This window comes from Oncorhynchus clarkii, chromosome 25 (assembly GCF_045791955.1).
Source record: "Oncorhynchus clarkii lewisi isolate Uvic-CL-2024 chromosome 25, UVic_Ocla_1.0, whole genome shotgun sequence".
In the NCBI taxonomy this organism is placed as follows: domain Eukaryota; kingdom Metazoa; phylum Chordata; class Actinopteri; order Salmoniformes; family Salmonidae; genus Oncorhynchus; species Oncorhynchus clarkii.
In genome coordinates, this window is record NC_092171.1 from 18,489,752 (window position 1) to 18,515,257 (window position 25,506).

At 41.2% G+C, this 25,506-nt stretch overlaps 1 protein-coding gene across 1 annotated transcript in view; it reads right to left on the reverse strand.

Moving 5' to 3' along the window:
* Positions 1-7,893: 7,893 nt before the first annotated feature.
* The window catches only part of LOC139384066 (fibrous sheath-interacting protein 1-like), a 44,129-nt gene continuing 26,516 nt past the window's right edge, over positions 7,894-25,506 (reverse strand). Inside the window, exons 9-10 of the mRNA XM_071128703.1 lie at positions 22,438-22,572; positions 7,894-8,136 (exon numbers count right to left, since the gene is read on the reverse strand). Coding sequence (XP_070984804.1) covers positions 7,894-8,136; positions 22,438-22,572 — 378 coding nt within the window. The remainder of the gene's footprint in view (positions 8,137-22,437; positions 22,573-25,506) is intronic.

Below are 25,506 nucleotides of genomic sequence, written 5' to 3' on the forward strand. Positions count from 1 at the left end.
AACACCTAGTCCCGTTGCCTGCTGCACTGCTGCTTGGATTCCACCTGGCGTGCTGTTCACCATGTGCCCTGTCTCCCCCTGTCTGGTACAGGTACCCCCACCACACTCTCCCCTCAATCCCGAGCTTTCGCTCACTTCCAGCACACACGCACTTTTTTGGCGAGTGACACTGAACTTACAATGGCTAGCCTCAAGTCGTTATATATATATATATATATATATATATTATTTTCTTGCGCATTTTGCTATTTGCCTCGACTCTTGCATAGTTTGTTGACTACAAACTTTTTTTACCCAACCGTGGGACAGACTGTTAGTTCCCACACTTGGGACTATTTGATCTATTGGTTACACAGACTTTGGCCTCCCATCCTATTCTAACCACCTCTCACCGGCTTTGTATTCATGTTACCTGATGAAAATTCTGTACAATATGATCTTGTTGCCATCTGATGCACATTCAGATGTCATAAATCAGCACTGCAGAGTTCTCCCTGTATTATGCCGTGCCTTGATGTATTACTGTTGATGATATCTGGAAATGTGCATGTACACCCTGGACCATCTACAGTTGCTAGCCCCAATTCTGGCTTGTGCTCTGGTATCTGCTTCACTGATTTCTGCTCTCGTAAAAGCCTGGGTTTTCTGCACATTAACACTAGAAGCTATTACACATGTCTCAGTGAAATGACCTTTCCTGATTTGTCATAGACGCTTGCTAAAAAACTTTAATGGTATAGATTGGTATAGAATCAGCTTGACCCTCTCTTTCGAAGACGCTTGGACCTTCTTTTTTAATATTTTCAGTGGTATTGTTAAATACGACCCATAAAGAAAATGAGAATTAAAAACAGGTTCAGCCCCTGGTTCGACCAGAGTTTCTCCACCTCAAGAATTGCATTTGGCGAAAGGCTCAGCATACACATACTAAAGCTGACTGGCTCTCGTTCAGGCAAATGAGAAATACGTGCACTCAGGGTATCCGGAAGGCCAAAGTTAGTTACTTTAAGGGGCAGTTCTCTCACAATAAGTTCTGGAAATGGTTAAAGACCTGGATAATAAACCCTCCTCATCACAGCTAACCATGTCCCTTCATGTTGATGATGTGGTTGCTACTGACAAGAAGCACATAGCTGGGCTCTTAAGTCATGATTCCTATTTGACTCAGCCATGCCTCCTTGCCCGTCCCACATTTCCTCTGCTTCTCCCTCTTTTTCCCCTACCCCGCGACAAAGCTTCTGCTTTTGCACCTCTCATGAAGTGCAAAAGGAGCTCATGAAACTTGACCCCCCGAAAAAACATCTGGGTCAGATATTTTAGACCCTTTCTCCTTTAAGGTTGCTGGCCCTATCATCGCCAAGCCTCTCTCCTTTCTGGGGAGGTTCCTATCGCTTGGAAGGCAGCCACGGTCCATCCTTTATTTAAAGGTGAAGATCAAGCTGATCCTAACTGTTATAGACCTAGTTCTATTTTGCCCTGTTCATAAAAAGTGCTGTTAATAATCAACTGACTGGCTTTCTTGATGTCTATAGTTTTTTCTCTGGTATGCAATCTGGTTTCCGCTCAGGTTATGGATGTATCACTGCAACCTTAAATGTCTTTAATGATGTCACCATTGCCATTGATGCTTAGCAATATTGTGCTGCTATTTTTATTGACTTGGCCAAAGATTTTGATACAATAGACCACGTATTCCCAAACTAAGGTATGCAAGCCCCCAGGGGTACGCGCAATGCCATCAGGGGTATGCCAAATAAAAATGTGATTCACTTTTTTTTTTTAAACAGAACATTCATATTTTCCAACGGGGATATACATTTGGGTGAGGGTTTTTTTCCGCCTGCGTAGCCTCGTTTCACTGCCAAAAATAAAATTCAACCATCTAGTGTTCAGCGAAATAAAACAAATGTCAAATACAGGTAGCCTAGTCAAATAATTAACATCCAATCACATTAACCTTTAGTCTCTTGCAGGAAACCTTCACTCTTGCGCAGACATTTAGAAACGAAACATGACAATTTGAAAAATAAGCCATGGGAGTTTTCTGAGCGAGAATAAAGATGACTTCCGAGTAGTAAGAAGTTATAGCTCATTTCGGGTCAACAATGGGGGAGTGGTTGCTTCCAACAAGAGCACAAAACGTGTGTATTTCTGTCCATCTTTGAAGGCAAATCAGGTAAAGAGCTATTTTATGTCTTAGGGGAAGTGTTGTATTTTGAGACGGTCTTGAATAAGGTAAGTAGCCAATAGGCAGTGCGTAGCATAATTGGTCTGATTCTCTGTAATAATGGTATGGGAATAATAATGCATTTATTTTGTAAAGTGGTTTATTGCATCAAACATAACATTTTAAGTCACCTCCTAAACAGGTTTATGTCAAGCCCTGGAAGTATTTTCTTTTTTTTTAAGCCTCATGGAATGTAGTCATTGAACACCACACATTGGCTGCTACTGTAGGCTGAATGATTTAACAGCTATTTCTATGTTAAAATGTTATGGGGTGTTTTGCTCCATTGTTTTTGATGGTAGGCCACTCTGGTAGGCCTACATTATGATCAAATAGCCACAGTAGCCTACTTGACCACTGCTAAAACTTAAAGCGGGTACAGCCTCAGTGTTCACAGTAAATTCAGGGCGGAAGTTGCACAGAATGTTCACAACGTTCAAGTTTGCAAAAAAAACATTTTTAGTGAACATTGCTCAGGAGCCATAGGACTTCAGCACCAAAGCCTTCTAAAGGATTGTGTTATGGGAATGTGTGCCGCCATTAGAATACCATTACTAATGTAGAGCTATTACACAATATAACCCATATAGCACTATGTCTATTTTTCTTGGAATTGCCCAGTGAATGAAACCTCAAATAGATTAGAGTCACACCTATCTGAGGAATTCCACAGACCTACAGCCTTTGCTGTTAAGGCTTCTGTAGAAGAGACACTGAGCTTGTACTTTCTATTGTCTACAAATAGAATGTTGATTCAGTCATTTTACAGGGCACATCTCTGACAGTCAATGGCAACACTGCAAATTCATGCCAAATCCAAATCCAGACAGCCCCACCTTGCTACTGCTCCCTACCTCAGAGTTGACCTCGTTGTTATGGAATGAAGGTAAGCAGACCATACCTAGAGGACATCATTGGCTCCTCAAATCACTCTGATTGAAGAGTATTATTCTGCCAATAACTGCAATAATGATTTGATAGATTGCAACATCTGTGTCCCGTCAGATACAGTTGAAGTCCAAAACCTTGACTTTGTTGTCCTTAAGCCATTTTGCCACAACTTTGGAAGTATGCTTGGGGTCATCGTCCATTTGGAAGACCCATTTGTGCACCAGTCCCTCCTGCAGCAAAGCACACCCACAACATGATGCTGCAACCCATGTGCTTCACGGTTGGGATGATGTTCTTCGGCTTGGAAACATCCACCTTTTTCCTCCAAACATAATGTTCATTATGGCCAAACAGTTCTATTTTTGTTCCATCAGACCAGAGGACATTTTTCAAAAAAGTACGATCTTTGTCCCCTTGTGCAGTTGCAAACCGTAGTCTGGCGGTTTTGGAGCAGTGGATTCTTCCTTGCTGAGCGGCCTTTCAGGTTATTTCGATATAGAACTCGTTTCACTGTGGATATGGATACTTTTGTACCTGTTTCCTCCAGCATCTTCACAAGGTCCTTTGCTGTTGTTCTGGGATTGATTTGCACACCAAAATACGTTAATCTCTAGGAGACAGAATGACGGCTGCGTGGTCCCATGGTGTTTATACTTGCGTACTATTGTTTGTACAGATGAAGGTAGTACCTTCAGGCGTTTGGAAATTGCTCCCAAGGATAAACCAGACATGTGGAGGTCTACAACTGTTTTTCTGAGGTCTTAGCTGATTTCTTTAGATTTTCCCATGAAAATCAAAGAGGCACTGAGTTTGAAGGTAGGTCTTCAAATACATCCACAAGTACACCTCCAATTTACTCAAATGATGTTAATTAGCCTATCAGAAGCTTCTAAAGCCATGACATCATTTTCTGGAATATTCTAAGCGGTTTAAAGGCACAGTCAATTTAGTGTATGCAATCTTCTGACCCACTGGAATCGTGATTAAATGAAATAATCTGTTTGTAAACAATTGTTGGTAAAATTACTTGTGTCATGCACAAAGTAGCTGTCCTATCTGACTTGCCAAAACTATAGTTTGTTAACAAGAAATCTGTAGAGCTGTTGAAAAACAAGTTTTAATGACTCCAACCTAAGTGAATGTAAACTTCCGACTTCAACTGCACATATAGATTGACTAAGTGAATTGGAGTGAAACTGTTGTAGTGAAATCATTGGGCAGTTTGGTACATGGGGGTCTGTCTGTCCAACAGGCCCACACTCCCACTGCTCACAGCTAAATGGTTATGCATGCAGTACATTATGCGGTCAAATAAATCCGTTGTTAAGTTTAAAGAGACCAGAAACGGTCTGTTCTCATCTACATTAGCAGGGTTAATACAATGGGCTCTCCTACTGTTCTGACTCCTCATTTGGACCTACAGGAAAGTGTAAATGAATGGAAATACTCAAGTAGAATATACAGACCTAGGGGAGCAATCATTGTAAAAGGCACAATAGAGCAATCAAAAAATGAGTTACAGGTTTAAATGTTTCATAATGTATCACGCCATTTTGGAAATCTTAAGACATTGTATAAAGCCTTGACAAACATCAAAATACTTGTTTAATATGGTTATCTATATTCTTATGATTATACACTACACAGTTTAACAAGACTCGAATCATACAGTCATTGTGTGTTAGTTGGTGTGGGAGAGTCTGTCTGGAAGAAACCCATTTTGCTGCCCTTGTGGTGACATGACCACAGGCCTGGTTGTTAGCACCATATAACCATATACAGCGTATTAGGAAAGTATTCAGACCCCTTCCCTTTTTCCAAATGTTGTTATGTTACAGCCTTATTCTTAAATGAATTAAAATATTGTTGTTTTTCCCCTCGTCAATCTACACACAATAGCCCATAATCCCAAAGCGAAAACATGTTTTTAGAAATTTTGGCAAATGTATAATTAAAAAAAAACAGAGATTTTCAGACCCTTTGCTATGAGACTCGAAATTGAGCACAGGTGCATCCTGTTTACATTGATCATCCTTGAGCAGTTTCTACAAGTTGGAGTCCACCTGTGGTAAATTCAATTGATTGGATATGATTTGGAAAGGCACACACCTGTCTATATAAGGTCCCACAGTTGACAGTGCAGGTGAGAGCAAAAAACAAGCCATGAGGTCGAAGGAATTGTCGGTAGAGCTCCGAGACAGGATTGTGTCGAGGCACAGGTCTAGGAAATAGTACCAAAATAGTTCTGCTGCATTGAAGGTCCAAGAACACAGTGGCCTCCATCATTCTTAAATGGAAGACGTTTGGAACCACCAAGACTCTTCCTAGAGCTGTCCGCCTGGTCAAACTGAGCAATCGGGGAGAAGGGCCTTGGTCAGGGAGGTGACCAAGAACCCGATGGTCACTCTGACAGAGCTCCAGAGTTCCTCTGTGGAGATGGAAGAACTTTCCATAAGGACAACCATCTCTGTTGCACTCCACCAATCAGGCCTTTATTGTAGAGGCCAGATGGAAGCCACGCCTCAGTAAAAGGCACATGCCATGATTGGAGTTTGCCAAGAGGCACCTAAAGGACTCTCAGACCATGAGAAAAAAGACACTCTGGTCTGATGATTGAACTCTTTGGCCTGAATGCCAAGCGTCACGTCTGGAGGAAACCTACGGTAAAGCATGGTGGTGGCAGCATCATGCTGTGGGGATGTTTTTCAGCGTCAGGGACTGGGAGACTAGTCAGGATCGAGGGAAAGATGAAAGGACCAGATTACAGAGAGATCCTCGATGAAAACCTGCTCCAGAGCACTCAGGACCTCAGACTGGGGCGAAGGTTCACCTTCCAACAGGACAACGACACTAAGCACACAGCCAAGACAACACAGGAGAGGCTTCGGGACACTGAATGTCTGAATGTCCTTAGGTGGCCCAGCCAGAGCCTGGACTTGAACCCGAGCGAACATCTCTGGAGAGAACTGAAAATAGCTGTTAAGCAACGCTCCCCATCCAACCTGACAGAGCTTGAGAGGATATGCAGAGAAGAATAGGATAAAATCCCCAAATACAGGTGTGTCAAGCTTGTAGCGTCAAACCCGAGAAGACTCAAGGCTGTGATTGCTGCCAAAGGTGCTTCAACAAAGTACTGAGTAAAGGGTCTGCATACTTATGTAAATGTGTTTTTATTTTTATTTTTATTATATACAGTGGGCTCCCAAAATTACTGGCACCCCTGACTGGCAATGCACAAACAATGCTTATAAAAAATATAAACAATATAATTATAGAGATAAACTCAAAATACCAACATGTGAGAAAAACTGTACTTTATTAATGTTTCAATGGAACCAACCAAAATAATTGATTGATTTAATTAAAAATCAATGTCAATGTTTCACAATTAATGGCACCCTTAAAGATTATTGTAAATAACATCTACCAAAATTAAACCACAAATTAAATTCGACTTATTTAAGTTTATCTAAGTCTTAAGGAACTATATTGAGCCATTAAGTCACTTCCTGTTTCACTAGGGTATAAAAATGAGCAATATCCCATGCAATATCCCACTGTCATCCAACACCATGAAGAAAACAAAAGAACTAGCAGTTCAAAAGAGACAGATGGTCATAGACCTTCATAAATCTGGTAATGGCTACAAGAAGATCCACAAACGATTGAATATACCACTGAGCACTGTCCGGGCAATTATTAGAAAATTAAAAAGATATGGAACAGTTGAAAACCTCACGGGTAGAGGACACAAATGCATTTTGCCCCCCAGGATAGGGAGGAGGATCGTGAGATAAGCAACAAAATCCCCAAGAATCACTGTGAAAGAATTGCAGGCCTTGGTGGCCTCCACAACCACAGTCTCTTTGGAAGGGTTGCCAGAAGAAAGCCCTTTCTGACTCCAAGACACAGACGCAAGCGCTTGGAGTTTGCCAAACGTCACTTAAATTAGGACTGGAAGAAGGTGCTCTGGTCAGATGACACCAAAATTGAACGTTTTGGTCAGATACAGCATCGGCATGTTTGGCGTCGAAACAGAGATGCATACAAGGAGAGGCACCTCATACTCACGGTGAAATATTAAATATGGAGGGGGGTCAGTGATGTTTTGGGGCTGTTTTAATTCCAGAGGTCCAGGGGCACTGGTTAAGATTGATGGCATAATGAATTCTACCAAGTATCAGGCAATTTTGGCTGACAATCTGGTTGCCTCTGCCAGAAGGCTGGGACTTGGCCGTAGGTGGACTTTCCAACAAGATAATGACCCAATGTGCTCCTTAACCTTGTCAAACATTACAGGAAAAGACTACATGCGGTTATACTTGCCAGAGGTGGTTGCACTAAGTACTAAATGAGGAGTGCCAATAATTATGAAACCTTGATTTTGGTTACATTTATTTTGTATTAAATAATTTAATGATTTTGGTTGGTTCCATTGAAACATTAATAATGTACAGTATTTCTCATGTTGGTATTTTGAGTTTCTCTCTATAATTATATTGTTTATACTTTTTAAAGTATTGTTTGTGCATTGCCAGTAATTTTGGAGTCCACTGTACATACATTTACAAAAAAATAAAAAATAAACCTGTTTATGCTTTGTCATTATGGGCATTATGTAGATTGATTAGGGCAAAACATGCATTTCATCCATTTTAGTATAAGGCTGTAATGTAATAAAATGTGGAAAAAGTCAAGGGGTCTGAATACTTTCTGAATGCACAGTAAATATACACATTTCTACATTTGTCACACCCAACATATGTGTTAATACTCTATGGTGAACACATAGTGGTGGCTTTGTCCAACTGGCTAAAGCTGGTGGTGTATGCATCTCTAAGCAACTCTGACAGGATATAGTCAGAGAGACGGGGGGTGCTGTCCGGCAGGCTCTCCGCATCAGAGTTGTCCCTGGGTGATGTGTCCCTTTTCCCCAGACCATGTCCCCAGCTCTGTGATATCTCATACTCATCCAACAGAGTCATCAGCTGCTCCTCCAGTAGTATTGGTTTGTCAAACTAGAAAAAGAGAGGGCAAGAGAGAGAGAGATAGAGACAGTGACAAAGACAGAGAGACAAAATACTATACTGAACAAAAAACACTGAAGATGTCTAAGATCACTTCCCAGCAGTATTCCTACTGAAGTCATTGTTCAGTAGGCCGATGACTTGGTTCCGATAAGCTCCGATGAAAATGCTCTACCATTGATAGCAGTGGTATTTCATGATGATAAATGAACCTGCCACAAATGTCCCTGTGCTTGGTGGGACTGTGTCCCACAAAATAGTTGGACAATCCAACTAAACAAATTTCCAGTTGCCTAAAACACTTCTAGTTGGACAAGAGGTTGTTTTTCTACAGATAAGTAAGGGTCTTCGCAGAGCCTTTTGGAAATGCAGGGAGTTTAAGGAGATAGCCAATGCACAGAAATGGATTACACAAATGACAGAAATCAAATGTCAAGTGTCTGGTAACTTCTGTATTATCAAGGCTCTTTTTCTTAACTTAACAATGAGGATTAATTTTCAAAGTGGGGTAAGTTGAGCAAAAGGGGTAAGTTGAGGTATTTTCTTTAAAAATGCATAATTTGACCAAATATTTAGGGAGAGGTCATCATTTTCTGTGAAGGAAGAAAGCACATGGAAAAAGTGGTAAGCAAGTAAGGTCCCAAAAACTGATTTTCACCAGGTCGAATGTATGTATTGTGTTAGACGTATCATATGCATGTACAGTTGAAGTCGGAAGTTTACACTTAGGTTGGAGTCATTAAAACTCGCTTTTCAACCACTCATATTTCTTGTTAACAAACTATAGTTTTGGACATCTACTTTGTGCATGACACAAGTAATTTTTCCAACAATTGTTTACAGACATTATTTCACTTTTAATTCACTGTATCACAATTCCAGTAGGTCAGAAGTTTACATACACTAAGTTGACTGTGCCTTTAAACAGCTTGGAAAATTCCAGAAAATTATGTCATGGCATTAGAAGCTTCTGATAGGCTAATTGGTACACCTCAATTGGAGGTGTACCTGTGGATGTATTTCAAGGCCTAACTTCAAACTCAGTGCCTCTTTGCTTGACATCATGGGAAAATCAAAAGAAATCAGCCAAGACCTCAGAAAAAGAAATGTAGACCTCCACATGTCTGGTTCATCCAGCAATTTCCAAACACCTGAAGGTACCATGTTCATCTGTACAAACAATAGTACGCAAGTATAAACACCGTCATACCACTCAGGAAAGAGACGCATTCTGTCTCCTAGAGATTAACGTATTTTGGTGCAACAAGTGCAAATCAATCCCAGAACAACAGAAAGGACCTTGTGAAGACGCTGGAGGAATCAGGTACGAAAGTACCTATATCCACAGTAAAACAAGTTCTATATCGACATAACCTGAAAGGCCGCTCAGCAAGGAAGAAGTCACTGCTCCAAAACCGTCATAAAAAAGCCAGACTACAGTTTGCAACTGCACATGGGGACAAAGATCATACCTTTTGGAGAAATGTCCTATGCTCTGATGAAACAAAAAAATAAATGTTTGGCCATAATGACCATCGTTATGTTTGGAGGAAAAAGGGGGAGGCTTGCAAGCCGAAGAACACCATCCCAACCGCGAAGAACAGGGGTGGCAGCATCATGTTGTGGGGGTGCTTTGCTGCAGGAGGGATTGGTGCACTTCACAAAATAGATGGCATCATGAGGGAGGAAAATTATGTGGATATATTGAAGCAACATCTCAAGACACCAGTCAGGAAATTAAAGCTTGGTCACAAATGGGTCTTCCAAATGGACAATGACCCCAAGCATACTTCCAAAGTCGTGGCAAAATGGCTTAAGGACAACAAAGTCAAGGTATTGGAGTGGCCATCACAAAGTCCTGACCTCAATCCCATAGAAAATGTGTGGGAAGAACTGAAAAAGCTTGTACGAGCAAGGAGTCCTACAAACCTGACTCAGTTACAACAGCTCTGTCAGGAGGGATGGGCCAAAATTCACCCAACTTATTGTGGGAAGCTTGTAGAAGGCTACTCGAAACGTTTGACCCAAGTCAAACAATTGAAAGGCAATGCTACCAAATATTAATTGAGTGTATGTATGTAAACTTCTGACCCACTGGGAATGTGATGAAATAAATAAAAGCTGAAATAAATCATTCTCTCTAATAATATTTTGACATTTCACATTCTTAAAATAAAGTGGTGATCCTAACTGACCTAAGACAGGGAATTTTTACTAGGATTAAATGTCAGGAATTGTGAAAAACTGAGTTTAAATGTATTTGGCTAAGGTGTAAGTAAACTTCCGACTGCAACTGTATAGCTTGTGAATTGTTCGCATTATTCAAGAGTGTGATATGGTTTGGCTGCATTATTCAATATGTAATATGTTTTGGAAGAAAAGTTGTCATTGTTCAAATGTTTGTTCTTACTAGCAATTGGCTACTGGGATATTTACGTTCAATTTGAGGTGTAGACCAAAAATTACACATTTCAAGCCACAACGATAGGTAAGGCAAGAATGTAATGCTAATTGAAAAGTAGAATTCTCTTTCGCTACCCCGTTCCTTAAACTCTCCTTGATATCTCATAATGGGAACACGGCCTAATCGCTCATCAATGTCCCTTCTCTTTCCAGCCTTTGAAACTCACCAGCCCCTCATGACCCAGTTGCTTGCTAGATGTCTCTCCCTCAGCTTGTGTATGTTGAAAGTCCTCTAAAAAGTATTATAAGCCAGGTGGTTAGAGCCCTGAATGCTCATTGGCTAAAAGCCGTGGTATATCAGACTTTATAAACTGGGTGTTTCGAGTCCTGAATGCTGATTGGCTGACAGCCATGTATTTTTAATTACGTTGGTAACCAGTTGATAATAGCAATAAGGAACCTCAGGGGTTTGTGGTATATAGCCATACCACTTAGATGTGGTATATTTGCCATATACCATACCTCCTCATGCCTTAATGCTTAATTATATCACGGGTATGACAAAAAAATACTATTTACTGATCCAATTACGTTGGTAACCAGTTTATTATAGCAATAAGGCACCTCAGGGGTTTGTGGTAAATAGCTAACTCCGCGTTGCGTCGTGCATAAGAACAGCCCTTAGCTGTGGTATATTGGCCATGTACCACACCTCCTCAGGCCTTATTGCTTAAATGACACCCTTTAGGCCAGTGGTATTCAAACTTCTTCAGCCGAGACCCCATTTGTTTTTTCACTAGAAATTCTGTCCACCCCACATCTAATGACACAACCTTACAAATCGCCAAATTAATATTTTCACACCAACAAATAACCTTAAATTCCTTACATTTGAATCTCTCAAATAAAAATTAAGAGAACCAATAAATACATTTACTCAACAAAATATGATTCAAATGATCTTTCTCAAAACGTTTGTATTTTGTCCCATAAAATAATCTGTACTCTTCATTTTTTATTTTGCAACACCACTGCAATTCCCCCACGACCCCAACTTTGAATACTACTGCTTTAGGCCATTACAGGGTGGGCGGTGTTACTCATTTACGACCCCTGCAATTACCCACACAGCATATCATCCTTTCCCTGCTGACAACGGCCAGAGGTGTACACTCCTCGGACACATTCCTGCTCTACCCCATGCATTAAGCACCCCATGCTGCTCTGCCGCTGGCCTGTGGACTTGACCTTCAACCCTAGCATGGCCAAGGGGCCCTAAGGAAACCCCTGCACTGAGGGAAGAGGATGCATGGGGCTCTGGCTTAGGCCTCTGTCCTTGGCTCTGGCTTAGGGCCTCTTAATGGTGTGTACAGAATGGTGATAACACTAACCACTAAGTAAAACATTACACACTTAACCTTTCTCTCAACCTGTATACACTATAATTTTTTGACTGGTGTGTTTGACTCACACACTAAAAGATAAGGGCCATGAGGGAACGACAGTGACTAGAAATACATGTGCTGTCCTGTAAATGAGCCATTACTTCAACTTGAAACCACTGTCATTAAAACACCACCGGTCAATTACAGGTATGTCAGCATTTGAGTGCTCATGGATGAGGCAATAAAACACACTCCATGGTCAGCCTGCAGTAATGAGTACCTCTGGCTCTAGGCTTACCAATACCATGTGCGTTGGACATGGGAAGCACATGTGAGCTTCCCCTATGGAGAGAGAGAAGCCTTAATGGCTATAACAAAGTGCTCTGATCCAACGGAGTGGCTGACCCTAGATGCCCCTCTGCCGTACGGGCCGGGGGTGTTGCTGGGTGACTGATGTATGTTCCCCTGTCCGTCACTGCCCAGTCTCTTTGCCAAGTCTGTACTCAGTCTGTCTCTGCCCAGTGTGTCTCTACCCAGTCTGTCTCTGCCCAGTCTGCTCTCCACAGCACCCACTCGTTAAGGCCTGTGCTGCAGCCGGGGCTTCTGGAATGCCAGAGACCACATTCCAGCAAACAGAGAAAGTGCTGCGTTGACAGGAAAGTGAGGAACCCTATCCAAAAGAAATGAAAAGTGACTTGTTTCAATGAGGTGCTGTGTTTTGGGACTGCACTCTCACAGGGTTATCATTGAGTGGGGAATGAGGCCGTCAGGCCTGTAATGCAGAGCAAAGCGATCAAACGCTGGTTCCATTGGGAAAAGGACAGCCTGGAGAATGCATGTCTTTGTGAGACAATCCGTTTGAACGCTCTGGGGAGTGAGCTGGGAAACATTTATGGCACAATATTATGTATGTTGCCCAGGCTGTTACAGCTGCAATGCGACTTTGTTGCCTTACAGAAAGCCCTGGTCGGTTTAAAACTTGTACTTAAGGCGGGCAAGACTAAATATATGTTGTTTTCTAATATCTCACAAACATGTTTCAGATGAACTACATCTTTATTCATTAGATGGTTCTCCCATCAATCGGGTTCCCGCCTAGAAATATCTGAGCATTTGGATTGATAAAGACAATGTTTGAAAAACATATGGATAAGCTAGTTAAAAATCCAAGATTTGAAGGTGGCTTCTTTTTTTAAAATGATCTTGTCCCCTCTCCCTAAATAGCAGGAAGCATATTTTACAGTCAACTTTCCTGCCAGTTCTTGACTATGGTGACACCATGTACCAGATTACAACAGCCACTACTCTTAAACCTTTCGATGGCGTCTACCATAGCACCTTTCGCTTTATTACAGGTGACAGTTATAATAATTGCCACTACATCTTGTATCAAAAGGTTTGTATAACTCTTGAGTTCCTTCTGGTCTCGACCAATTTAGGTAAATCCCCCTTTAGTTTTAGTGCCCCCCATTGTTGGAATAACCAACAAAATTCCTTACATCATGATTCCCTGGTGCCACTAGTGCAGTTTAGGACTCTGGTGTTGAATGAACTCAGTGAGGATTGTAGTTGTTTTGATTGATTGTAATGGTTTCTTTGCTGACATTTTGTTGAGGTTGTGCATTGTGGTTATTTGTACTCTTCTTGTTTTTTTTGTAATGCAGATGTTTCTTCCCGTTTGTAAAAAAAAAATTAAAAATGAACTCAGGGCACCACTGGGAATAAGACCCTGGTCTCAATTGGGCTACCCTGAATAAATAAAAGTTAATAATACATGTTTGCTTTTGACCAACTCTGAGCCAGTCAGGAAGTTGGCAGTTGCGGACCCGTTGTGGTCAGCTTCCTCACAGCGATACAACCTCCACACGGACATGTGAAATATAAGGCAGAGGTGTCAGATTCCTTGATCTCATTTCTGACTGAAGCTGCCTATGGCACAATGAACACAAAGCATGAATTACAACTTTCTGATCAATTTGTAAGTAACACTATGGAAAGGAAATTGCCAAATTCTGATAGTGTATGGGCTATAAAGACATCAACTACAAAGAACAAAAATACTTCTACATAAATGTGATGCTGCCGAGGATCAACTATATTCTAGAGAAGGGAAGACTTGGAGGTCTGAAGGATTAGAACGAGACATGGTGTATAGATCCAGGTCATATGCCTGGCGGTTGTTACAGAATCCTAATGAGGCTGGGCCAGACAGAGAGACGGACATCTCTCCATGTTCCCCACTCTGGTTGCACCACATGCACACCAGACAGACCCATATGGTTCATTTCAGACAGTCAAATATTCTAAACCTTTAATAAGAATTCATATAACAAAATCCATATAACACCAGCTGAACCATGTCCATGCATATATTACACTTGCAGGGTAAATTAGGGAAGTGGTAAGTTTGTTTATTGTCGAATTTGAATTGCGGGTAAGAGGAGACCCTGGATTCAGATGATTAGTGACTGCCTCTCCTAATGATATAGGCATTATAATATCTATTTCTATCTCATTAAACATTGTCACAGTGAAATACCACCCGCAACTCTTTTTCTCACACTATAAAAGAAAGTGAAAGACATATCAAAGCTCTACCTTTCAAGGCCAGTTGATACACTGTAAAATCAGTCATCCCCATGTACTTGTATTGTATAGCATTGTAACTCTAAGATCATTGGACAAACAGGACAAATATAAGCACCCACCAATGTGTCATCCGCCATCCAGGTAAGTCAAATTCTTCCTTGCGTTGAAGTTTTTCAAACAAACAACAACGTCAGCTGTCAACAGATCATAGCTTCCCCTTCACACATGTGGCCCACTAGAGTTGCATCTATCAACACCCTCAAATTCTCCAGCCACCCCCTACCTCCAACCTCACCTAGCCCAGGCCAGCCCACCCAATCCCAGCCTGGACTACATCACCTCGGATGGCTCACTGTTGAGATCCTGTACACGCAGGGTTCGGTGCTAGCTTCCCACATTGTGGACTGCTCAAGTTACAAGCACAGGCTTCAGTCACAAACCTCCACTTTTTACTTCAGCCAAAGTAACCTGTGGCCAATTCTACTCTAATAAAGGGATGTGTGACTCACTAAAATTAAATTAGGACAAATACTTGACTTAATAAGTTCCCTCCCATATAATTATATGGTCACTCCCACTAAGGTCAACTTAGCCTGGGGATAAGATTAGGTCTGGTATATCCTAGCGGATAGCGTTGGGCCAGTAAACAAAAGGTCAACTGGTTTGAATCAAATCAACAAAAAAACTCTCACATGCGCCGAATACAACAGTGAAATACTTACTTACAAGCCCTTAACCAACAATGCAGTTTTATGAAAATACCTAAAAATGTAAAAAATACAAATAATAAAGTAAGAGATAAAGAGCAGCAGTAAATAACAATAGCGGGGCTATACACAGGGGGTATCGGTACAGAGTCAATGTGTCAAAGTGCGGGGCACCGGTGTCGAGGTAATTGAGGTAACTATGTACATGAGGATAGGGTTATTAAAGTGGCTATGCATAGACAATAACAGAGAGTAGCAGCAGTGTGTGTGTGTGTGTGTGTGAGGGGGGGGGGGGGGGGGGGGGGGGGGGGGGGCATTTGAATCCCCAAACCAACTAGGTGAAAAATCTGTTGATGTGCCCTTGATCAAGGCACTTAACCCTACTTTCTCCTGTAAGTCCAACAGATAAGATACAACAGGAAGCCCTCTTCTGGTCTTCATCAGTAGAGGGCTGCTGAGGGATGGCTCGTTTAGTGAGATTATGACAGATGCACTTTGACCTGACTCGGATAAATATCAAATCAAATGTTATTGGTCACATACACATGGTTAGCAGATGTTATTGCGAGTGTAGTGAAATGCATCAAGTGGGTTTACACCTACAGGTATACATAATGACCAGAAGGACTGTAGAACTATAGAACTGTAGTATTTTGGGTGTGAATACAAGGGTGAGTAAGCCTTATTCACACTCCGGCAGGAGAGTCTTTATGGAAATATGTTTAATTTCTGCTAAATGGTAAAGTGCTCCATTAAATCTTTCATTAGATGTCTCGCCCAGTGGTAGGCAGTGGCCACTTGGCCAGAGCCCAAAACAAACCCACTCTGAGTAAGTCAGAATTAGATAAAGGGAGAATCCTCCCCTCCTACATTTTAGTAATTTAGCAGACACTCCTATCCAGAGCAACTTACAGGAGCAATTAGGGTTAAGTGCCTTGCTCAAGAGCACATCAACAGAATTATATATATTTTCTGGACCCTGTCTTTCAAAGATAATTCGTAAAAATCCCAATAACTTCACAGATCTTCATTGTAAAGGATTTAAAACACTGTTTCCCATGCTTGTTCAATGAACCATAAACAATTAATGAACGGAACGGTCGTTTAGACACAAACAACTTAGGCAATTAAGGTCACAGTTATGAAGACTTAGGACACTAAAGAGGCCTTTCTACTGACTCTGAAAAACACCAAAAGAAAGATGTCCAGGGTCCCTGCTCATCTGCGTGAATGTGCCTTAGGCATGCTGCAAGGAGGCATGAGGACTGCAGATGTGGCCAGGGCAATAAATTGCAATGTCCGTACTGTGAGACGCCTAAGACAGCGCTGCAGGGAGACAGGACGGACAGGTGTTCGTCCTCACAGTGGCAGACCACGTGTAACAACACCTGCACAGGATCGGTACATCTGAACATCACACCTGCGGGACAGGTACAGGATGGCAACAACAACTGCCCGAGTTACACCAGGAAAGCACAATCCCTCCATCAGTGCTCAGACTGTCCGCAATAGGCTGATAGAGGCTGGACTGAGGGCTTGTTGGCCTGTTGTAAGGCAGGTCCTCACCAGACATCACTGGCAACAACGTCGCCTATGGGCACAAACCCACCGTCGCTGGACCAGACAGGACTGGCAAAAAGTGCTCTTCACTGACAAGTCACGGTTTAGCCTGATGCTTGGATTCGCATTTATCGTCGAAGGAATGAGCGTTACACCGAGTCCTGTACTCTGGAGAGGGAACGATTTGGAGGTGGAGGGTCCGTCATGGTCTGGGGCGGGGTGTCACAGCATCATCGGACTGAGCTTGTTGTCATTGCAGGCAATCTCAACACTGTGCGTTAAAGGGAAGACATCCTCCTCCCTCATGTGGTACCCTTCCTACAGGCTCAACCTGGCATGACCCTCCATCATGACAATACCACCAGCCATACTGCTCGTTCTGTGCGTGATTTCCTGCAAGACAGGAATGTCAGTGTTCTGCCATGGCCAGTGAAGAGCCTGGCTCTCAATCCCATTGAGCATGTCTGGGACCTGTTGGATCGGAGGGTGAGGGCTAGGGCCATTCCCCCCAGAAATGTCCGGGAACTTGCAGGTACCTTGGTGGAAGACTGGGGTAACATCTCACAGCAAGAACTGGCAAATCTGGTGCAGTCCATGAGGAGGAGATGCACTGCATTACTTAATGCAGCTGGTGGCCACACCAGATACTGACTGTTACTTTTGATTTTGACCCCCCCTTTCTTCAGGGACACATTATTCCATTTCTGTTAGTCACATGTCTGTGGAGCTTGTTCAGTTTGTGTCTCAGTTGTTGAATCTTTTTATGTTCATACAAATATTTACACATGTTAAGTTTGCTGAAAATAAATGCAGTTGACGTTTCTTTTGTTGCTGAGTTTATATATATACACATATAATAATTTTTTATACTCATCCAGGGTGTGTAGCAGTGCAGTGTGCAGCAGCATCCGTCATTCACATTCCTGTGCTTTCCTCCCCACAGACACAGAAAAACAGGCCTTTCTGGAAAGCTTGACCGCTCTTATGTGGAAAACTGTTATGAAACTACCAGATTGTCAGAACAAAGAGCCCATATACTACACCACCTGAATACTGAGCATAACAGGTCTCTGACAGCAGAGCCAGCCTTCCACCCACGATGTGTCAGAGCCATAGCCTCTAGCTACTCCCTTCCCTCATACCTCCACCTGCCCAGAGCAAACACATTCCACATACGACAGGCTTATTTTCTAATCGGCACAGTCTGAGCCTGTACTAGTCTGTCAACAACTACTGTGTGAAAAATATATCAACTACAACAATACTTCACAGAGATCTAACATCTAATATTTTTTGTCAAAAGTGGAAGTGTGTGTATAAACATGGCTTTTGGATTGTCATTTATAAAATCTGAGACAATGGCTAATGACAGTATTAATGATGTATTAGTGATAAAATGAGGAGTGCCCCATTGGATGTATCCTGTCTTACTGTAAATTCTGTGATTGTGCTTCCTCATACTGTTGATATTGGGACAGAGCCAGAAGAGTGGGAATAACATTTTAGCTTGCCCTGTTGCAGACAGCTGAAGAGCAGGGTTATCACGTCTCAAAAAGTATACTTTTTTATATTTTTGTTACTGAGAAACTGAGAAGGGTCATCACACAATGGACCAAATAGATGGTCATAATAAATGAATGAGACGATATTTAAAGGTTCATGTATATCAACATGATACAGAGGCATTCCAGCAAGATTGGGAACAGAAGGTGGGAGAAATTAAAGACTTTGATGAGAGAGGAGTTGGGGGGTCAGGAGAATTTGGAACAGGGAAGCTTCACTGACGCCAATAAAGCAATCCTCAGATCTGATTCCAGAGAAATGTAGGAAGCAAGAATATGACATATACAAGTAAATGCCAAAATAATGGAAACACTTGAGTAAATGAGCAATACAAAGTATATTGAAAGCAGGTGCATCCACACAGGTGTGGTTCCTGAGTTAAATCAGCAATTAACATCCTATCATGCTCAGGGTTATCTATATAAATGCTGGGCAGGGCATTAGTTTGGCCATTATTTTGGCTAACATGGCTATGCCCCGAAAGGATGGCAATGCCCCATCCACAGGGTAGTCATTAAATGGTTTTATGAGCATAAAAACGATGTAAACCATATGCATGTCTCAGTCATCAGATCTCAACCCAATTTAACACTTATGGGAGTAAGAATGGTATTGCTTGCATCCCTCCAATAAAGTTCTAGACACTTGTAGAATCTATGCCAATGTGCATGATGTTCTGGCCCAACACCCCATTAAGACACTTTTTGTTGGTGTTTCCTTTATTTTGGCAGTTACCAATACATAGATAGCACTGTATTGGAATAAAATGAGTGAATGTGTTTTTCCATGATCCATACAGATAAGACACTTAAAATTCTGTCAACCACAATGAAATCCATCAAATGTGATGGGACACAGGTCGTCTCTGGTCATTAATCTGTGAGTTACATCAACAATTTAGTTCACCAAAGCTTTTAAGATTTTCCTCCTCTCCAAAAAGTGTGGAATTCCAGAGACTCAAGACTAAACAATATGAGAGAGCATACCTCTTTTCCTCCCTCTACAAAGTCTTGGGAGAGAAGCCACTGCTACTGCTCCAGGTAGTTAGTTATAAGCTATTTATTTAGGATCTATTGATCTGGAGGGGAGATATTTTCCAGTTCATTGCAGCATACGCAGAATTATGTTTTTGATTTATCCCAGTTTTTACAGGGTCCCTAGTCCCCTAGATTAAGCTTGTGTTGCCTCTCTTTACAGGCTTGTTCCTGGCACATTAACCAGGGCAATAACTTTGCAGAATGGATGGCAAAATAAAGACCTAAGGACAGACACAATTGGCTGGTACCAAAAGAGCTGTAACCAGGCTGCAGGAACATCAACATGAAGCACTCAGCTGAGTTTGGACCAAGAAAACTCACCATGTCAATGCTGTGAACCTAGTCTCCCTATACGCTTGTTTCCATTTATGACCAATACAATCAAACTCTAGAACCATACTCTTACAACACCTAAATGAGTGGGTTCTGATTAGTTTAGGGGTAAATCTAGATGTAGAACACATAAATCTAGTCTGAGAACAGAATCATGTTGTTGTTTAGGTGGTGGTTTTCATAATGAGAGTATCCTCCAGATGATTTGGCCTTAATTAGCTAACATAAAATCCAATTTGTTCTGCACAAATGAGGCTAAAACAGACTTTTTATGTTATAATATAATTTAGAGTGTGGTTTACTTAGAGGCCCACTGTAGTCAAAAAGTGATTTTCCTGTGTTATATATACAGTACTAGTCATTCCAGGGTTTTCTGTATTTTTACTATGTTCTATGTTGTAGAATAATAGTGAAGACATTACAACTATGAAACAACACATATAGAATCATGTAGTAACCCAAAAAGTGCTAAATCAAAATATATTTTATATTGGACAGATTTCCATCGGTCTAATGTCCATTGCTCGTGTTTTTTGGGCCAAGCAAGTCTCTTCTTCTAATTGGTGACCTTTGGTAATGGTTTCTTTGTAGCAAATCGACCATGAAGGCCTGATTCACGTAGTCTCCTCTGAACAGTTGATGTTGAGATGTGTCTGTTGCTTGAACTTTGAAGTATTTATTTGGGCTGCAATCTGAGGTGCAGTTAACTCTAATGAACTTATCCTCTGCAGCAGAGGTAACTCTGGGTCTTCCTTTCCTGCGGCGGTCCTCATGAGAGACAGTTTCATCATAGCACTTGATGGTTTTTGCGACTGCACTTGAAATTTTCCGTATGGAAATATTCCGCATTGCACTGAAATTTTCCGTATTGACCTTCATGTCTTAAAGTAATTATGGACTGTCGTTTCTCTTTGTTTATTTGAGCTGTTCTTGCCAAAGACTTGGCCTTTTACCAAATAGGGCTACCTTCTGTATACCAACCCTACCTTGTCACAATACAACTGAATTGTGGAATTACTTTCCTTAATACATTTAACACCTGTTAACTGAATTGCATTCCAGGTGACTACCTCATGAAGCTGGTTGAGAGAATACAAAGAGTGTGCAAAGCTGTCATCAAGGCAAAGGATGGCTACTTTGAAGAATCTCAGATATAAAATATATTTTGATTTTTTTAACACTTTGTTGTTTACTACATGATTCCATATGTGTTATTTCCTAGTTGCCCTTTGGTATAAAGCTAACAATCACAGCAAGGTACTTAATTGTTACCCAGAAATGATTTGATATTGAGATAAAAAATGGCTGCATTGGACCTTTAATTGTTTAGCATAATAGTGTCTACTGATGCTTTAATTAAGCATGGATAAGTTGAGTTGTGGTTCACCATGGCAAAGTGTACAACCAGTTGGTAAAGTGGTAGCCCTAAATGAGATCAAGGCATATTTCATAGACTCCGAAAGTAACACCTACAAAAAACATCCATACTACCAAATGGGGATGAGGCAGGTACCCCAGAAAGCCATATTGTGTGGGGTTGTAAAGAGCTGCCACATCGACGGCTGATGCCCTCTTTTGCTACACAATAAATTAAAGTAACAAATGTCAGTGGATGGAGGAAACAAATCCATCACCCTTTGTTGCAGGTACATTCCTGTGTTCACGTGTTTTTGTCCCTAGAAACCAGAATTTTTGCCAGTTGTGATTGTAACTCTACAGAGTCCCAGAACGAGGCCATGCTCAATTGTTTCCAGGGGACATTGGGGGAATAGATTTTGAGGGAAGAATTCCAGTGAGCCATTAAACACTAAAAAGTAACCTTGGGCACAGACAATCAATGGAATTAACGAGTTCCCAAATGAAGAGTAAAATGTGTTCAGAATTCATAAATAAGGCCATTAAAGAAATAAAAAGTGATACAGCATTAAAAAATAAAGTCATTGGATTTACAGGTAACTGACAAAATAAAGGAAACACCAACATAAAGGGTCTTAATAGGGTGTTGCGCACCACGAGCCTCCAGGACAGCTTCAATGCACTTTGGAATAGATTCTACAAGTGTCTGGAACACTATTGGAGGGCTGCGACACCATTATTACACAAACAATTTCATAATTTAGTGTTTTGTTGATGGTGGTGGAAACCGCTTTCTCAGGCGGCGCTCCAGAATCTCACATAAGTGTTCAATTGGTTTGAAATCTGGTGACTGACACACCCTTTAAACCTCATATGCTCCTTTGAGACCCCTCTTTCATAGTCACTGAGATCTCTTCTAGCCATGGTAGCCAAAATATTGGGAAACTGGGCATTTTTATACATGACCCTAAGCATGATGGAATGTTTTAATTGCTCACGTGCCACACCTCTGTGGTATCCCTCATTGGCTCAAGTGTTTCCTTTATTTTGGCAGCTACCTATAATTCTAGGCACAGTGCAATAAAATTATGACTTGCTTACAGTATAATGTAATGCATAATCTGAGGTTAATTGCCCAATGCCCTGTGACATTTTTGCCAGCAGTGATAAGGCTCTTTTCAATTCCCCTACAAACTATATGAATTGTGTCAGTGTGTGTGCATGCATATCTGTGCATGTGGAATTCCCACTGTGGAGTCAATGGTCCACTTTGATCATATGTGTGTATTAGTGATTGTATATAAATGTGCGTGTGTGTGCGCGCGCTGTGGTGTGCGTGTGTGGCTGCTTTGAACTCACAGTCATTTCTTGGCCCTGGCCCAGCAGCTCTAGCTGCAGCTGGATCTCTTGGAGACGCCTCTCTTGCCCTCTCTTCTCCCTTATATCCTGCAGGACCTTCTCTCCTGGCAACCTGTCCCAGCCAGCCTCCAGATCCTGACAGACACACAACAGACAGTAATGTTCTCATGGGGAACACACCACTAATCGTCACACATGTAGAAGGAGACATTCACTTGACCATAAAAGCAGAGGGGACTTCCATAAGGTAGAGTTGAAACTGTCACAGAAGAAACAGCCATCAAAAGACTTCTACTTAAACCAATAACTAACTACATTGTATAAAAATGCCATCATCCTAAAGTCTAATTAGTCTGTCTGTAGAACTTCACTGTAATGATGCTCTGTCATCAATACAATACAATGCTATGAATCCCAATGGCAGATTTCTGTACTATGTTTTAGATTTATGGGAAAAAATCTGAGACATAGGAGAGTTGAAACCAAACCGTCGTAAGAGCTGAGGAAACTGAATAACCCCATTCCACTTCTCATGGGGTCCAACATAAATCTCATATTTATGGCATGGACTTGTAAGCTGGGGACACAGACTGCAGTATGCTACATCCAAAGCAAATGTTGAAAATGGGTCAGGAGGAAATAGATGAATCATGCCTGGAGGACTATCCAGAGCTGATGAATGAGAAGGCCTCGAGAACTTGTCATGACCATGGGATCTGTTTCATGGGTAGACCATAGGACTAGGTAGGTCTTGGCTACAGAGGAGAGAAACTCTGAGCAGGCATCATCATGAGGTCTAGACTCCATAGAGACACAGATATCTACCCCAGAAATCCATAGATCACATATGTTTATAATGTTTACATTACGGTGCTTTCTTGTAAATTAAAATTAAGGTGATTCATAGCAACGGGTTGTACCAAATATTTCAGAAAATACACTTGTACTTAGGTTCCTGGAGAGTCCTTTCTTTCCTGCTTTGAGTGACCAATAGATGACCTGTAGTAAGGTCACAATCCAACCCCTAAAATAAATGAGTGCATATTTAAGACCTAACTAAGTAAAATAATGGTTGGTTCTAAGAGGATGTAGCCAACCACAGGGTTATTTTTGTGTGTATAAACAGTGATATGTGGTTAAAGTCTCCATATCCTCTGGTCAGCTTGACATGCAGCACTATTTATGATCTAATAATGTCAAATTGATGGAAATATGATTAAAAATAGACATTTTGAGTGAGATTCGCTCATTGTGACATTGTAGGTTATGGGAGAGGCCTGTTCTTTGCAACAAAACAAAAAAAAGTAAATAATTGTTATGACACATTTATGAGTTCATATACAAGTTGAGTTCAGAGTTGAGAGCTCAGTAACAACGCATTACACTCATTTTGTACATTTATGTCTGATATAAGACCTCATAAACTTAACAGAATAAGTGTCAATCACAATTCTATTGATATCCACGTTTCTGTCCACGAAATCATCAAGCACTATGAGATTATTCGATCAATTTGAGATTTTAACAAAGAAAGGCCCTCTTTTAACCCATGGCATGTGGAGTGTGTGTGGCTTCACCTATAAATGCCCTGTAGTTTCCCTGTGCCTGAGGGAAATGATGACAACCTCCATGTGATGTCTCTTTTCAGTGGTTGCTATTAGAGCCCTTCAGACTCACTCACAATGGACCTCACAATGGACCTCACAATGGACCTCACAATGGACTACCACTGTGGGATCAGGTTGCTCTCGTGCACTTGAGTGAGAAACACGTTGACCCAACAAGGCAAAATACAAATTAAAGTCTAGTTTTACTACCTTATTCACACCACTAACTACATGTTTCTAAAAAATGTTTTCTCAAAAATCGTTGGGAAAGACAGACCATTAATTTGGAAAAGACAGGTTATTCTGCCCTACTTTCAAGAAATCACAACCATTGTCAGAAGACGAGACATACATTTAGGCTTGAAATACCATTGACTTTTTAACACTTATAATAGCCACATAGGCTACATGGGTATCCTGTGGGATTTCTATTGAATGTACTGTAATTAAGGTTAGAGCTATCAATATATACACTATGGAGTCCACAGCAGGGCACATATTTTATCCATTCAACAGCATTTCTACACAGTGGAAAGACAACTTAGCCTGTGTCTGATTAAGATATGCCTAACCTGAGCAAGAGATTCCATCTCTCATTTATTAAGTGTTTATATGATTAAGTCAAATTAAATAATTTGAATGATCAGTTTGACTATTTTCAGTTGCAACATAACTCACTGTAGCCCTGTACACTTGTACCCTCATGAGGGTTGAATGGCAGATTTGGGCACTGATAAGCGCCTAAATTGGAATACAGTGGCTGTACAGTAACATGCTATATATGACGTCAGAGCTCAGGCACTACGCTCCACAGCGCTGTATGGGTTTGACTGTCAGCCGTTCAGAACTTGAGCAACGCAAGCAACAATAAGTTGCCCCCATCCCTCCCACTAATTGGACAACTTTTGCAAATGTTTTGTTGTCTCGAGTGAGGGAAATGCTGTAAATGAAAGATGCGACGTTGAGTATTATAATAAATACCGCTTTGATGTCCTGCAAGCAAGCCAAACAACCGTGAGTCCAAATGTGCATATCATAAAACTCATGCCATATACAGTGTCAATGTTTCTGACCACTATGTTTGATGTACAGTTAATAGATGACATGGCATCATACCCTGGGTTGATCTGAACAGAATGAGCCTGTTTGTCTATTGTGAATGCACGCACCTGAATCATGACTCCTTTCTATGCGCAACAAAATAACGATATGTTTCTCTGAATTGACTTTTGAAAGCCTAACACTGTAAGATCATATGTTATAACTTAGCTAGTTATGTTGGCATTAGAACAAGCTTTCAAATGATGCCCACCAGACCCAGATTTCGATTTTAAAATTAGCAATTTTTGAATTGCTTAAACTACAATAATTGTGTGATGGCGGGGAGGCAGGGTTGTGCTCCAAACCAAACAAATGTGCTTGCTCTAGTTCCTAAATGGCACAGCTAGGATATATTTTTTTT